Source organism: Perognathus longimembris, chromosome 9 (genome assembly GCF_023159225.1).
Source record: "Perognathus longimembris pacificus isolate PPM17 chromosome 9, ASM2315922v1, whole genome shotgun sequence".
Classification (NCBI taxonomy): Eukaryota; Metazoa; Chordata; class Mammalia; order Rodentia; family Heteromyidae; genus Perognathus; species Perognathus longimembris.
In genome coordinates, this window is record NC_063169.1 from 54,888,240 (window position 1) to 54,904,429 (window position 16,190).

At 43.9% G+C, this 16,190-nt stretch overlaps 1 protein-coding gene across 1 annotated transcript in view; it reads left to right on the forward strand.

The window, feature by feature from the left end:
- Arfgef3 (ARFGEF family member 3) overlaps positions 1-11,171 on the forward strand; it is a 122,300-nt gene extending 111,129 nt beyond the window's left edge. The window contains 5 exon segments of the mRNA XM_048354174.1: positions 626-728; positions 959-1,090; positions 3,190-3,311; positions 4,954-6,181; positions 8,208-11,171. Of these exon segments, the coding sequence (XP_048210131.1) occupies positions 626-728; positions 959-1,090; positions 3,190-3,311; positions 4,954-6,181; positions 8,208-8,399 (1,777 nt within the window). The 3' untranslated portion in view covers positions 8,400-11,171.
- Positions 11,172-16,190: the final 5,019 nt, after the last annotated feature.

Here is a 16,190-nt window from a genome sequence, read left to right on the forward strand (position 1 = left end):
GAATAGGTATAGAATATGTACTCTCGCATAAGCCTTAATTTGAAGATCAGCATATTTGCAATGAGGATCCACTGATACTTCTGTTAAAATGGTTTAGAGAATAGTATCTTCAGCCAGCTGTGGTAATCCCACCTGGAAATAGGATCACTAGCGTCAGAGCAGAAAAGAAACCATATCTGAAAACAAATTTTAAATGGCTGGAGGTATATAGCTCAGTTGGTAGACTGCCTGCCTATCAAGTATAAGGCCCTGAGTTCAGATCCCAGGACGAGAGGGCGGGGGAAGAAGGAGAAGGAGGAGGAGGAAGGGAAGGAGGAAGGAAGGAAGGAAGGAAGGAAGGAAGGAAGGAAGGAAGGAAGGAAGGAAGGAAGGAAGGAAGGAAGGAGAAAGAAAGAGGGAGGGAGGGGTGAGGGAGGGAAGGAAGGAAGGAAAGAAAGAGAAAGAGGGAGGAGGGAGGAAGGGAGGGAAGAAAAGAGAAAAGTGTCTTGACCACGTACCACCAGGAGAAGGAAGGCAAGCATCGTAAGACAGAAAGTCCCAGCAGGCAACTACAGAGTAGATGTGTGCAAGTGTCCATAAGGGCCTAAATTCTGTGGGAACAGAAATGCCTGGCTGTCTTTGGCAGGTATGTGCTGGTGACCGCGGGCCCTGTGTTCACTGAGGAGATGTGGCGGCTGGCCTGCTGTGCCCTGCAGGACGCCTTCTCTGCCACCCTCAAGCCGGTGAAGGTAAACTGGGGGGAGAGGGTGCCCGTGGTTCTCTTCTTCCTTAGCCCCGGGATGCCTCGTCCAGATGAGCGCCTGGGTGTGCCCGCCTCCTCATACCAATCTTGAAGAGGATGAGGGAGAAGTTGGTGGGTCAGGACGTTTGTCCCAGGCACAGTGGCAATGTCTGATCCCAGACTGGGCCTGGCACCAGGAGCCAGGGTGCCCCAGTGACCACCCGCTGTTTCCCCTAGGACCTGCTGGGCTGCTTCCACAGTGGCACCGAGAGCTTCAGCGGGGAGGGCTGCCAGGTGCGAGTGGCAGCCCCGTCCTCTTCCCCCAGTGCTGAGGCTGAGTACTGGCGCATCCGAGCCATGGCCCAGCAGGTAAGGGCTGCTCATTGGGTGGTGGGGGCTCCAGGTGCATGCTGGGAGTCCTGCTGGAGATCCCTGCATTACCAAAGAGCCTTCCCTTCCCTTCAGCAGTAACCGACTCCGACCAGACTCCGACCTTTTGCCTGCACTGAGCTTTCCCAGCAGTGACTGTACTCTAATCCGCAGCGAGGCCTTCTCTCCACCACTCCTTGCTGGGGATGGCCTGTGCTCCAGGCTACAAAGTATTCACTGCTAAACTGTGCTTTGCTTAAGGATGACAAAATGTATTTGATTTTTTTTGTGTGTGTGTGTTTATTTTCTATCCAGAACCCAGACTAACACTTCAAAATGGCTTCCTAATTTTAAGTTGAATATACTTAATATGCAAATATACTGAACCATGCAGGAGTCATCATAAACCAGTGGCCCCTCCTTTTTGAGATACATGTAAAAGGTCACAAATAGCTAGGTGCTGGTGGCTCGCACCTGTAATCCTAGCTACTCAGAAACCTGAGATCTGAGGACTGGTTCAAAGCCAACCCAGACAGGAAAGGCCATGAGACTCTCATTTCCAACTAACCACCTAAAAACTGCAAGTGGAGCTGCAGCTCAAAGCAATGGAACACTAGCCTTGAGCAGAAAAGCTCAGACAGCACCCAGGCCCTGAGTTCAAGCCCTATAACCAACAACAGTCCAAAAAAAAAAAAAAAAAAAGGTCACAACTGTTGGGTTGTGAGCTCCTAAGTTTCAGAAATTAAATTCTGTCTGTTTCTCTGGTAGTAGAAGTATGTGTTCACTTAGTATGTGTCTGTTGATTTACTGAATCACAGGTCCTAGAGTATTACCACAAGCTACAAATGTGTCCCTAAGCTTGCAGGTACAGTACAAGTAAGTCACATCCCTAAGTTCTCATGTACTCATCACATTGCTATTTACAAGAGCAAAAAAACTTTTCATGAAATGAAATTTCCAGCAACCATTGGCTGGCTAAGCCCATGATCACACGTTTGACTCGTATCTTCATAAGCAGCGGCTCTCCAGGATGAGTATAAGGGAGGATCCTGAGTTTAGCATAGGAAACTAGGTTCACAAATGCAGCCGGGTGCTATGGCTCAAGCCTGTAATCCTAGCTACTCAGAAGGCTAAGGGGTCTCAGTTCAAAGCCAGCCTGGGCAGAAAAGTCCCCGTGAGACTCTTATCTCCAATTAACCACTCAAAAACTGGTAGTGGCTCTGTGGCTCAAAGTGGTAGGGTGCTAGCCCTGATCTCAGGGACAGCACCTAGGTCCTGAGTTCAAGAGTTCAAGCCTCACAAGTGACAAAAAAAAGGACAAAGGTATATGCACTGTCTGCATCTAATTCAATTTGAAAATGCAAAATGACTTGGAAGTTCTATTTGAAATGCTCCTTTTCTCTAGATTTGCTTGAAGCCTTAATAAAATGTCCCGCTTCGCGCACTTGTAACCTCAGATCTTCCACATGCCAATGTCAGGAACTCAGCCCCTCTCGCATTGGGAGTTGGGAAGTTTCCTGGCCAGGTCTGACTTCTCAAGGGCTTTCCCCAGCCAGGCTCAGGGAGACAAACAAGAACTTCCCACCAAGGGCTTCTCGTCTTTTCTGGAGCCTGTTCCTAACATCCTGGGGTGTGGTGATTCCACTGGGTCTGAAACCAGGGAGTGTGTCCTCTGAAGCAGCCTTGGCTAGTCCCCAGAAGCTGAGGCGGAGGGAATGCTGTAAGCATACAGGGGCAGCCACTTCCCGCAGCAAGGCTGGCTCAGAAGCTGGTCACTGGTGGCTCTCTCCGGTAATCCTAGCTATTCAGAAGGCTGAGCTCTGGGAATCACACTACAAAGGCAGCCTGGGTAGGGAAGTTGTGCTATTATTAGCATTAGTGTCAACATTTTTTTACCCTGTTCTAATGATGTGTGTGTATAGTACCCATATATCTGTGTGTTAATTCAATAAACATGCCAGGTTAGAAACCAATATAATCTTCAATTTATAGATAAGGAAATGAGTAGAGAAGAAGCCACTTGCCTGGGATTATCTGCTAGCCCCGGGGAGAGCCAGAAGGTGTGTGTTTCTGACCTGTTCTTTGCTACACTCTTGCAGGTGTTTATGCTCGACACTCAGTGCTCACCCAAGACTCCAAACAACTTTGATCATGCTCAGTCCTGTCAGCTCATCATTGAGCTGCCTCCTGACGAGAAGCCAAACGGACACACCAAGAAAAGGTACGCAGTTGAACCGACGATGCATAAAGGGCAGGGATAAGTTAAAAAGTCAGTCATTCTCAGTTCTTGCTTATTTTCACCCAAGCTTTGGCCAAGTACACAGCAAACGTGTTGGAATCACCAAATTTCATGCAAGTAGTTAGCCTTCTAACAAAATTCCCCACATTTCATATGCGTTTATGCAAGCTGATATAACAAAGTCCTACAGGCTAGGGAATAAAAAGCAGAGAGGTCAGAGGTCAGAAGTGAGAGATAAAGCTACCGGCAGGGTTTCTTCTGATATCTTTCCTTTAGGATTGCTATGTTTCATTGTGTTCCAATTTCCTCTTCTTTGCAAGTCATAGTTGGATAAGACAGACCCTTTGACTAATTTCTACTGAACTGCTTCCTCAGAGACCCCTTCGCCAAATGCAGCCATGGTCTGAGGTACTCCTGGTTATGACTTGAGTTTGGAGAGGATGGAACCCAGCTCTTAAAAGCATTTATGATAGAATCCTTTAAAAATACTATTGGCCACCAGGAACTGGCAGCTCACAACTGTAATCCTGTTTACTCAGGAGTCTGAGATCTGAGAATGGAAGTTTGATGCTAGCCCAAGCAGGAGTTTGTGAGGCTCTTATCACCAATTCACCACAAAAATCCATAAGTAGAACTATGGATCAAGTTCTATCCTTGAGCAAAAAAATCAGAGGAACAGCAACCAGGCCCTGAGTTCAAGTCTAAGTACATGCACTGAAAAAAAAATCCACCAAATTCAAGGAGTCAAATCACTTGCCTCCCAAACACTTACATCTCAAACTCCCTTGCCTGGTCTGTGCCCTGATTAGAAAGCAGTAGGCCTGGGGTCTACCTCCCCTCCCAAGAGCCATGTTGAAGAACCCAAATGATTTCACCGCGGCTGAAGGGGCCCAGGCCCCGTTACCAGGGAATTCTCATGTGCCACTGCTGTTTTCTCGTCTAGATTTGTTTTGGAAAGGTATTAATTACCTTGTCAACTTATCCCCTGACTTGCCCATGCTGTGCTAAAATAACCCTAGCATTAACTCTTCAGTGTGTGATGTTCTTCCCTTGCACATTATGGGAACAGTGAAGATTGATAAATGTGCACCTAACGCATGAACACTTAACCTTGGCAAAATTGGTTTGGTAGCAGAGCCACATTTCAATTGGTTGCAAAATGCTTTAAGAGAAAAGGGTAGAGGGTAGGGGAAAAGCCACTTCAAATGGATAGAATTTCTTACCGTCATGATTTGATAGCTTATTAACTCCTAACTATGAAAGAAAATAAAATGTATCTTGTCCCATAAGTATACTCATTTTTAACATTTTTATAAAACTTATATGTGTTTCTTAAGGCTTGATGATGTCAATTTAGCAGCCTGACTTACATTCTCAGTCTCCTGGATTTTTTTAAAGTACCAAGAATCCACTAGCTGTGATTGAAGTGGAAGTTGGCTCCATTTATTTATTTATTTATTTGTTTGTTTATTTATTTATTTATATTAGGGAAGATATTAGGACACAGGTAGCTTCGTTTGGAATTTCCCAGGTATCCCTGGGAGATGGGTCATGGCCTGCCTCATTTTTAAAGAACCGGAGAAGGTGGATGGGAGCTAAGAGCCCCCTTTCTTTGCATTCTTAGCGTTTCTTTCAGGGAGATCGTGGTGAGCTTGCTGTCGCATCAAGTGTTACTACAGAACCTGTACGACATCCTATTAGAAGAATTTGTCAAAGGTCCTTCTCCTGGTGAGGAAAAGACCATCCAAGTGCCGGATACCAAGCTGGCAGGCTTCCTCAGATACATCTCCATGCAGAACTTGGCCGTCATCTTTGACCTGCTGCTGGACTCCTACAGGACAGCCCGGGAATTTGACACGAGCCCGGGACTCAAGTGCCTGTTGAAGAAGGTGTCTGGCATCGGGGGCGCTGCCAACCTCTACCGCCAGTCTGCCATGAGCTTCAACATTTACTTCCACGCGCTGGTGTGCGCCGTGCTCACCAACCAAGAGACCATCACAGCCGAGCAGGTGAAGAAGGTCCTGTTCGAGGACGAGGAGCGAAGCTCCGATTCCTCCCAGCAGTGCTCCTCAGAGGATGAAGACATCTTTGAGGAGACAGCCCAGGTGAGCCCCCCACGGGGCAAGGAGAAAAGGCGCTGGCGGGCACGCCTGCCCTCGCTCAGTGTGCAACCGGTGAGCAATGCGGACTGGGTGTGGTTGGTCAAGCGGCTGCACAAGCTGTGCATGGAGCTGTGTAATCACTACATCCAGATGCACCTGGACCTGGAGAGCAGCCTGGAGGAGCCGCCCGTCTTCAAGAGCGACCCCTTCTTCATCCTGCCCTCCTTCCAGTCCGAGTCGTCCACCCCATCCACCGGCACGGGCGGCTTCTCGGGCAAGGACACGCCTTCAGAGGATGACCGCAGCCAGCCCCGCGAGCCCCTGGGCGAGCCCCTGAGCCTCAGGCTGGGCAGTGGGGACCTGCTGATGCCTCCCCTCAGCCCCAAGGTGGAGAAGAAGGAGCCTGGCCGCAAGAAGGAGTGGTGGGAGAATGCCGGGAATAAGATTTACACCATGGCCGCCGACAAGACCATTTCCAAGTTGATGACGGAATACAAGAAGAGAAAGCAGCAGCACAATCTGCCCACCTTCCCCAAGGACGTCAAGGTGGATAAGAAGGGAGAGCCACTGGGACCCAGGGGCCCAGACTCCCCACTGCTCCAGAGACCCCAGCATTTGATGGACCAAGGGCAGATGCGCCATTCCTTCAGTGCTGGCCCCGAGCTGCTGCGACAGGAGAAGAGGCCCCGCTCGGGCTCCACCGGGAGCTCACTGAGCGTCTCCGTGAGGGATGCGGAAACCCAGATCCAGGTAGGTCCCTGCAGGCCCCCCCATGATGCAGGCAGGACCCCCCCCATGCAGGCAGGACACCCCCCACCCCCAGGATGCCGGCAGGACACCCCCCCCCCCATGCAGGCAGGACACCCTCCTGATGGCAAATTCCTGATGTCTCCCTTTCAGGGTCTGTGTATGCATTTGAAGATCTGATAGAAACCAGATGGAAGGGGTGGGGGGAGGTTACAGATCGTCACCTCCAAAATCAGAGGACAGCCTGAGCCCAAGCTGCAGCAACTGTCTGGACCAACATAACAGTGGGAAACGAATTTCATTCTCTGATCATTTTCTATGGGGGAGCTGAACTTATTGAGAATGAGGAGCCCAACTGTACAATTAGAAATGAAAGCTCCTAAAACGGATGATCGTTAGCCAGTCATTGGTGGCTCACACCTGTAATCCTAGTTGCTCAGAAGGCAGAAATCTGAGGATCAAGGTTCAAAGCCAGCCAGAGCAGGAAAGACCTTGGTAGTCTTATCTCTAAGTAACTAGCAAAAATTCTATGCAAGTGGAGTTGTGACTCAAGTGCTCAAGTGGTAGGCATGAGCAAACAAGCTCAGGGACAATGCCTAGGCCCTGACTTCAAACCCCAGCACCAGCAATAAGTAAGTAAATAAATAAATAATTGCACTAGCACTGAAGGCAGTCCGTTGTTTGGAAGCATTAGTTAAGGAATAACACAGACTAAATATTACTGAGTGATTATTGCAGCGAGTGCTCTCTCCTCCAGTCTTTCTAACCCAGCCTGAGTATGTGAAAATTCTCCCTCTTCAGGGGGTTCCGAATGTGCCCACTCCTTCATGTATTTGACATGTGTAATCCCATGGCTCATCCAAGGGAAATATGAGATGAAAATAATGTGGGTGTGGTGTGTTCCATTTGAGAATAGATGAAATAGGAAAACAGAAACAGAAGCATCTAGAGAAAGTCTTTTGAAAATAATCCAAATGCTCATTTCAAATTCGAGATTCCTGTCCAAGACATAATACATATATCCAAAGATCTGGATACCAGACACCATGGCTCACGACTGCAATCCCAGCTACTCAGGAGGCAGAGATCAGGAAGATCATGGTTTGATGCCAGTCTGGGTAAAAGATAGGAGACTACCCCACCTCAACCAATAAACTGGGGATAATGGTATTTATCTGTAATACCAACTATAAGGGAGGACTTAGATATGAGGGTTATAGTCTGAGGCCAAAATTTTGAGCCCCTTTCTGAAAAATAACCAAAGCAAAAAGATCTGAGGCCATGGTTCAATCGGTAACCTACCTTTGCAAGCATGAGGCCTTGAGTTCAAACTCTAGTACTGCCAGTACTACTACTAATAATAATCTGGGACTCTATAAACCTCTACAAGAATCTAGTCTGAGTATGAACATAACTTTGAAAGTAGCATAAATCTTATAAGACACCTTATTTTCCTCTGAAATATCTTGAACACAGAAACTTCAGAATGCATAATCCTCAGAACCTCAAACAAGATTAGATTGTCTTTTGCATTTTTAAGGTAATTATTAACTAGTTGTACAGAGAGGCTACAATTCCATAAGTCAGGTTATGAGTACAGCATATCCAGACATGCTAAGATGTGTGGTCATTCTTTGGCAGATGAGACCTGACAAAGCATATATGTAATTGCTTTTGTCATATACTCGGATTTTGTTTAATGTTTTTGAAGTTTTCCTAAATTAAGGCGACATTATTCCTAGTCATCTAGATATAGAATGACTGATTAAAAGTATAATCTGTCCTATAAAATATAGGGAAAGCAACAGAGTTTTTCTTAAATCCAAGAGTTGAATGTGTTATGAGTCTCTGACCGCCCTGCTATATGTGAAGTGAAAACCATCATGAACTAAAAGTACCTGAAATTATTAAAGACTGATTTATTATAGCTAAAGCCTGAGGAAATCCATCCACGGGCTGGCAAGAGTTAAGCACAATGCTAAGTGAAACCGTGGCTCAGTCAGCAATTCTCTCCAATCCTTTCTCTTAGGCATGGACCAACATGGTGCTCACAGTTCTCAATCAGATTCAGATCCTTCCGGACCAGACCTTCACTGCCCTCCAGCCAGCAGTGTTCCCGTGCATCAGCCAGCTCACCTGCCACGTGACCGACATTAGAGTTCGCCAGGCTGTGAGGGAATGGCTGGGTCGGGTAGGCCGTGTCTATGACATCATCGTGTAGACGACCTGGAGTCCATGCTCAAGAAAACAGGAGAGCAAGGGTGAGAATCTGCCTGCCAGCCCAACTGATTGCATTTCTCCACCACCAGCCCCACTGAAACTAGATCTCAGAGAACTTCATTTTCTGAAACCTAGTTATACAAAGCCTTTCCAGCCCCTCTGTAGCTGATCAGCCTTAGTCTGTTGAGGATACCGAGGTGATAACCGTCAACACAAATGATCTTCTGATTTTGCACATTACAAGAGTCACCGTTCCCTAATACATTTTTAAATCCTGAAGTTAATTTCCAAGTGCTTTTGCTTGCAATGTTGTCCTCAGATGGGACATTTTTCAGGACCACTCCTCCAAGAGCACTACATTGATCCATTTGATCCATCGCTTAAAATTAATGCAATCCCTAAGAAAATATCTGCTGGTATGTCAAGCTAATACATAAACCCTCAGACATCTAGTATCAGATGTTACTAACTGGAAGAAAATTTATAGTGTGGTTATGGGTTTGGCTGGGAAGAAAACAGCTGTAACATGTATTGTTAGCATCATAATCAAGAAACGACTTCCATCAGAAAACAATCCAGAGCATTTCAATATTATTCTAAGTTGTTAAGCTTTTCAGGTTACTATTTATCAACTTCCCCACGTGTAAGGTACAAGTGTGCCTTTATTTCTCTATTTCTAAAGGAAAAAAATTCTTTCCTATGGGGTTTTAAGTCTGTGGCTTGTCAAGCCTTGAGCACAGGCACTCAGTGGTATTGGCTAACATATTTATTGTGAAAAGACGCAAGACTGCCCATCTAGTCTGTGTGTCTCATTAGTCTGGTTCCACTCCCAGGACAGACAAGGAAAGGAAAGAAAAAATGGTGCCTTAGTCTTTCATTGCACAACATTTCTGGGTCCCACAGTTATCCTGATGTTAAAGTACAATACTTGGCTTTTAAGAGGATAAATATGCAGATGCAATTTATTTTATATCACTATCCTTGAAGGAAAGGAACACATCCAGTAAGAAAACTTCTCAGGGAAAGGGGCATGAAGTTCCAGGAGACGGCTGGAAGGGGTGGGATAAGGGATTGAGATAGAATCTTGCAATTCTTAAAATCTGACACAACAATTGTGAAATTCTGGTGTCAGCTATACAAGCTCTATACTCAGAAGAAGCTAGGAGTCAAAGGGAGGGGACACAATGGACTTCAAAAAACTAATTTTTTCTACTTAACAATACTTCTCTCTAGCAAGTAAATTCACTCTATATTTTAAGTCTTTTTATTCAAACCAAAATCTTAAGTAGCTTATTTATTTCTCTTAGGAAAAGAAATGATTAGAAATGAGTTTGAAACACATATTGCAGTATATGTGTGGATGAATATGTCTACATATGCATAAATGTGTGTACATATATATGTACATATATATACATACATATATATGGGAATGGCTGGGCTGGATATATACATATATATGTGTGTATGTATATGTGATATACATGCATATCTATATAAGTAGTTTTGGGGGGTTGAACCAGGGCCTCACACGTGTTTAAATATGTGCTCTACCACTGATTTATTCTCTCAGCACATACAATGACATATTTTCTATTTCTTACGTAGTAATAACGGCTGAACCTTTTCAGTCAAGCCCACTTACATACCTTATAGAGGGTAGAATTCATTCCTCTTCAGCATATGCGGTAATTTTCCAGTGCCTGAAAATGTATTCCCATGGCCTCATTTAAAAATTCTTTAGCTTGAAGCAAGGATTTAAAATAGATTGACCTTTATCCAGTGATGGTAAACTTTGCCCTCCTTTACAACAATCTACCAACTCTCTACAAAGTTAAGAGCAAGGCAAGGCCCTCTGACTTCTCTAGGTGATCCAGAAGAAAACCATCTAAGAGATCTCTACAGAATCTAAAGGATGCATTTCTAGTTTTATAAAATATTCTCTTTGCCTTCAGCTTTCTCTCATTAGGCAGTAATTCCAGCTTAGAAACAGATCAATCATTTTTTTTGTATTTTTGCTGGCCTGAGAAATGAACCCGGGTCCTCACACATGCTAGGCAAGTGCTCTACCACTGAACTCAACTCTATCTCCAGCCCCGAAGTACTTATTCTTAAGAGATAATTCATCATTAGGCTGACACCGAGCTGATTCTATCTACAACTTTTGAACTTTGTGAATGGGATTGGAATGTCCTTCCTCAACAAAAGCAGTGTGCTGTGGTTGTCTTGTTTCTTTTGGTTTCTCTGAGGTGAGAGTCTTGGTGAGCCTAGGAGTACTTTACAATTTTCTGGGAGTAAAAGTTACAGCAAAGCAATATATAGAATTCAAGAATTCATATAATGGTTTGCACATAACAATATTTCATAAAGTGCTCCAGAAATGTACTAATGTCTATGGGAAAATGGATTCTGATTTCTAGATTCTCAATTATGATATCCAAGGCTAGCTCATGAAAATATGTTTCCCTCATAGTGTGTCCAAACACTCTTCTTCTGATGGGTCCCAACAATAAATGTGGTAGTGGCATGGGTCAAATGGTAGAGCACCTGTCTATAAAGCATGAGACCCTGAGTTGAAACCCTGCTGTCACACACACTCACACACACACACACACACACACACACACACACACAGAATGAAAACACAATCCAAACAATGGTGGTCCATGTCTATAGTCCCAGCTACTCAGGAAGTAGAGGCAGGAGGAACCTGAATTTGAGGTCAACCAGAGTAAGGGTACATGAACCGATCTCAGACAGACAAAAAGAGAAAGAAAAAAGAGGGAAGAGGTGTGAGAGTGTTGAAAAAGAAATGTACTCATTTCCTGACTATATAACTGCAACCCCTCTGTACATCTCCTTTATAATAAGAAAAGAAATGAAAGAAAGGAGGGAAGGAAGGAAGGAAGGAAGGAAGGAAGGAAGGAAGGAAGGAAGGAAGGAAGGAAGGAAGGAAGGAAGGAAAAGGAAAGAAAGAAAGGCCTGAGGGCATAGGTCAACTGGTAGAGTACTTGGCTAATATATGTGTGAGGCCCTAGTTCAATTCCTAATAAAGATAATGAAAAAAGTGAATATAAAAAATAAGATCAGAGCTGGGAATATGGCCTGGTGGCAAGAGTGCTTGCCTCGTATACATGAAGCCCTAGGTTCGATTCCTCAGCACCACATATATAGAAAAAGCCAGAAGTGGCGCTGTGGCTCAAGTGGTAGAGTGCTAGCCTTTAGCAAAAAGAAGCCATGAACAGGGCTCAGGCCCTGAGTTCAAGCCCCATGACTGGCAAGAAAAAAAAAAAAAAGATTAGACAGTGTCCCAGGCCCTTAGCCTGCAGTTTTGAGAGGAGCTCCTGGTCACCTCTCATGATCTTGTCTCCAGTCCACTCTGAGTCCCACACTGTCCTTAAGCCGACAGCCATAGTTGATGTTCCGTGTACTCCTGAGCTAAGGAATGTCATGTCCACATCAGATTGCAACCAGAAAAAATAGCTTTCTAGGGATATTTTCAATTTCCAGAAAGAAATCCTCTTGATACAAAGTAACCTCTAATGAATGGGACTTCCATGCACTCCTCCTGCCAGTGGAGAAGAAAGGGGGTGATTAGCAACACATGCTAGAATGCCCCCCCCACTTCCTGTCAGTTCCACTCACTGTCCATGTTCACAGTGAATGTTTTCCCCCTCTTTTCCTTCACTTTGTCCCTTAGTCTTTAAAAAATACTAGGTGTTGCCAGGAGCTGGTGGCTCACGCCTCTAATCCTAGTTACTCAGGAGGCTGAGTTCTGTTTTTGTTGCCAGTCCTGGGCCTTGAACTCAGGGCCTGAGCACTGTCCCTGGCTTATTTTCGCTCAAGGCTAACACTCTACCACTTGAACCACAGCACCACTTCTGGCTTTTTCTGTATATGTGGTGCTGAGGAATCGAACCCAGGGCTTCATGTATACAAGGCGAGTACGTTACCACTAGGCCATATTCCCAGCCCAGGAGGCTGGGTTCTAAGGATCGTGGTTCAAAGCCGGCCCAGGCAAGAAAGTCTGTGAGACTTCATCTCCAATTAACAACCAGAAAATCAGAAGTTGGAGCTGTGGCTCAAAGTGGTAGCGTGCTAGCCTTGAATTAAAAAAAAAGCTCAGGGACAGCGCCCAGGCCCTGAGTTCAAGCCCCGTGACCAACAGAAAAAAAAAAAGGTGTTTTTTTCCTGATTGTCACTTTTCAGGTAGCAGTAAGATTTAAATCAAGGCTACCTTTTAAAGTTAAAAAATAGTTATTTGTACTATATATACACAAACCTAAGCAGAACAAGATTTTACCCATTATTTGTATTTCTTTGTACTTACTGCCAGCAACATAGTACTGGAAGTTGAGATATTTCCCTCGTTTCATTTTAGTAAAGTTGCTGCATGAAATAAGTTCTGAGAGGTTCCAAGTGTTCAGTGAAGGAAGGGCCTGACCTTTACCCTTTCCCAGAGTCCTCCTTGCACTTAAGAAGAGCATCGCGTTTAAGGATGCCTAGCTCTTGCACCACCACTCAAGCTGTTAAACTTGGTTAGACCAAGTTTATTATTACCTCTCTCTCTTATTACCTCTCTCTTCTTGCATTCCAGCCTTCTCCATAGATAGACTGTAACATATTTTACCAATCTCAGACCAGGCCCCAGGAAAATGCCAGATTACAATAAATTAACTGGAAGCTGGTGGCTCACATGTGCAATCCTGGAAACTTTGGAGACTGAGATTGTGAGGATTTGGGTTGGTTCGAGGCCAGCCCAGAAACACACATAAGACCAACAATGTACTCCTTCTCATTCAGAAGCCAGCCATACGGTACATGTCAGTCATCTTAACTATATGGGAGGCTGAGGTCAAGAGAATCTTGTTCCAAGCCAGCCTAGGCAGAAAAGTTTTAAAGACTGAAACAAACCAGCTTTGATGCAAAACAGGGCTGGAGTGTGGCTCAGCAGTGGAGTGCCTGCCTAGGAATTGCAAGGTCCTAAGCTCAAGTATCTTTCTGTCTCTGTCTCTCTCTCTCTCACACACACATACATATACACACATACATATACATACACATACTCAAACATCTTAAATTATTTTGATTGAGACTCTCTGGTCTGACATCACTAGGCTTCTTGTTTGGTTCCAGGACAAGGCTTATACAGAGGCAGTGTAGACCGTCCAATAGGCTCCCTAGGAAGACAATGCAGTCACAAATAAACATTCCTGATCTCTCCCAAATACATCATGATACTGCTTCTATAGGGAGTCCCATCCACCTAAGCAGAATGAAGACCTTTGTTTAGAAATCGTAACAACAGTAAGAAATGACAGCAGAAAGGTGACATGTTGAGTGTCTGGGACACGGACCTTCTTACTAAATAATCTTGTAAAATGTGTAGTACTTTTCTCATTTTTTTTCAGATGCGATTTCAGAACCACAGGGGCTGAGGTCACAAATAAAAGGCAAAGTTGGTTGCAAGGGTCACTGGACTCAAAAGCCACACTCTTGCTTATACACGAGGGCCTGAAGTTCACATAGCAAGCTCTCCAGTATGAAAGAAAAAGTCTCAGGGTGCAAAGCTGATAAAAGAACTATTTGTTTGGTATTCCAGATCTGTCTGGGGTGCTATGGAGATTTTAAAATAAGACTTGAAAACATTGTGTTGATAAATAGATTGCACACAGCACATTTTCAGAATTTGAAAGCTAAAGGAAATCAAAACCTAAACTTGAATCCCAAAGTAATCATTGAATATTACTATGAAAAATGCAGAGTCAGAAAAAAATGATAGAACATCACTGCTCATGGCCAGCAATTAATGCAGAAAAACATAGCAGCCTAAAATGACATGCATAATTCATAAACCTTTACAAATACCATTTAATCAACAAAGTGCCCTGTAGCCAGCAGTGCCTGTTCACTTGTTTCTCTGAGAAGGGCTAAAGTTACAGGTCATCATCAGTTGGAAGACATGCCAAATCAATCACCATTTTCCAAAATGGAAATACTCTGACAAGGAAGCCACTGGCTAGATAAGACTGATGAAAAGTCCGGGTACTGAGGGCATCAGGGCAGTATCCATAGTAACCGTGTGCCATCGCACCTCAACAGTTCTAGCTGTTAGGCAAGGAGACAGGCAGAAATCCTAGAGTCCTCCACGGGCTGAGGGCTAAACTTAAATGTGCTAGAGTACCACATCCATGAGCCTAGCCAGTTCCAGTGTGGCCTTAGAGAAGCAAAAGAACATTTGTAAGCACTTTAAAAAAAAATGAGCTTGATATTGGGAAAGATGTATAAAGTTGGTAAAGAACTCAGCTTAAAATTATGCCTTCTCAAAAAGAAAAGTTCCCTTTATTCATTAGTGAGCAATCTAGAAAACATATTTATTTGTTTGAGAAACTCCTTCTCTGGCTGTATTGTAGTGTTTGTGTTGGATGTCGGAGTAATTAAGAATTTCATTAAGCTTTTGCAATAGAATATCACTTAGGTTTCTAAAACACAACATTACTTTTTGAAGACAATAATAATAATAATAATCATTCCCTGAGATTGTCTAGAAGAAACTCAGTGGAGATCAATTTTCAACTTCCTTATAAACAGTAACACTGCTTACCAATTGAAGGGAAGTCACTAGCATCCTACAAAACCTTTTCCTCGTGTCTTTGCATAGCGCACAGAGGTTCCAGGGAGGAGTGCTAGCTCCCTTGGTAACTGAAGTTCACTGGAGTGCTAGTGGATCCTTCCAGTAGCACTCTTTCCATCTTTTCTAACCGCAAGTGTTGTTTGTAGTTAGTTCCTGTCTGGATGGCTTAACTAGTAGTTGTCTAGTTTCTTTTGTCTTAGGAACAATAGTTCTCATTCTTTAGCATACATCAGAATCACCTGTGGAGATTGTTCAAAAACACAGATTGCTGGGCCCATGCCCAGACTTTCTAATTTATTTGGAATTCTGCATTTCTCACAAGATCCTAGGTAAGGCCAATGCTGCTGCTCTGAGGACCAAACCAAGAGAACCATTGCCTTGAAAACATGTCCTCAGCTTGACTTACCAGCCCCTAGAGAAAAACTGAACTTATTCTTGGGCAGACAACTTGGTATTGGATTACCTGAAACATTCCTGTTCTATCTTCCCCGTTTCCAGTTTTATTATACCAACATTTGATTTTTACACGCTAGAAGACAATGAATGTATTCGTTTTATGGAACCGTGACGTAAGTCTAAGCTTCTTGTCTTTGTATTTAGAAACATTGATTCTATGAATGATTGTTTGTATCACGTTGACCCTTTGACTTGTACTGAAGGTGATTTTAAATTTAAGCGTATAGTGTTTGCACTTCTCTCCGTATAGTTTTGATGAGATGTCCCCATGTCAGCTGGATTACAACCTGGCTCCTGGCTGACAGAGGCTTTTGAGTAGTTGCTTGCTTGCAATTGTTTTATATTCTGCATTAATCATTGAAATATCAGTGTTTCAAGATAATGGGATGCTACATGTCCTACTATCATTATTCATTTAATTCCCTGGTGTCAATTAGTGTTTCAATTATATTTCTACAGACATATATACACACATACTTATCTGTAAAGAATCTACCAAATAGCTTCATGGAAATTTGGAAAACGAACCAACTTCCTTTTGAATAATAGGTATACCTGTTTTAACTTTTTAGTAAATATATTATGTATGTGCACATGTCTGCACAAAGGAGAACACATTCATTAGCTTATCTTCCAAATTATGGGAAAAAATAGAAACGTGAATCTCTGGGCTTTGGGAATAAAGTGAAATTAAGACTATTC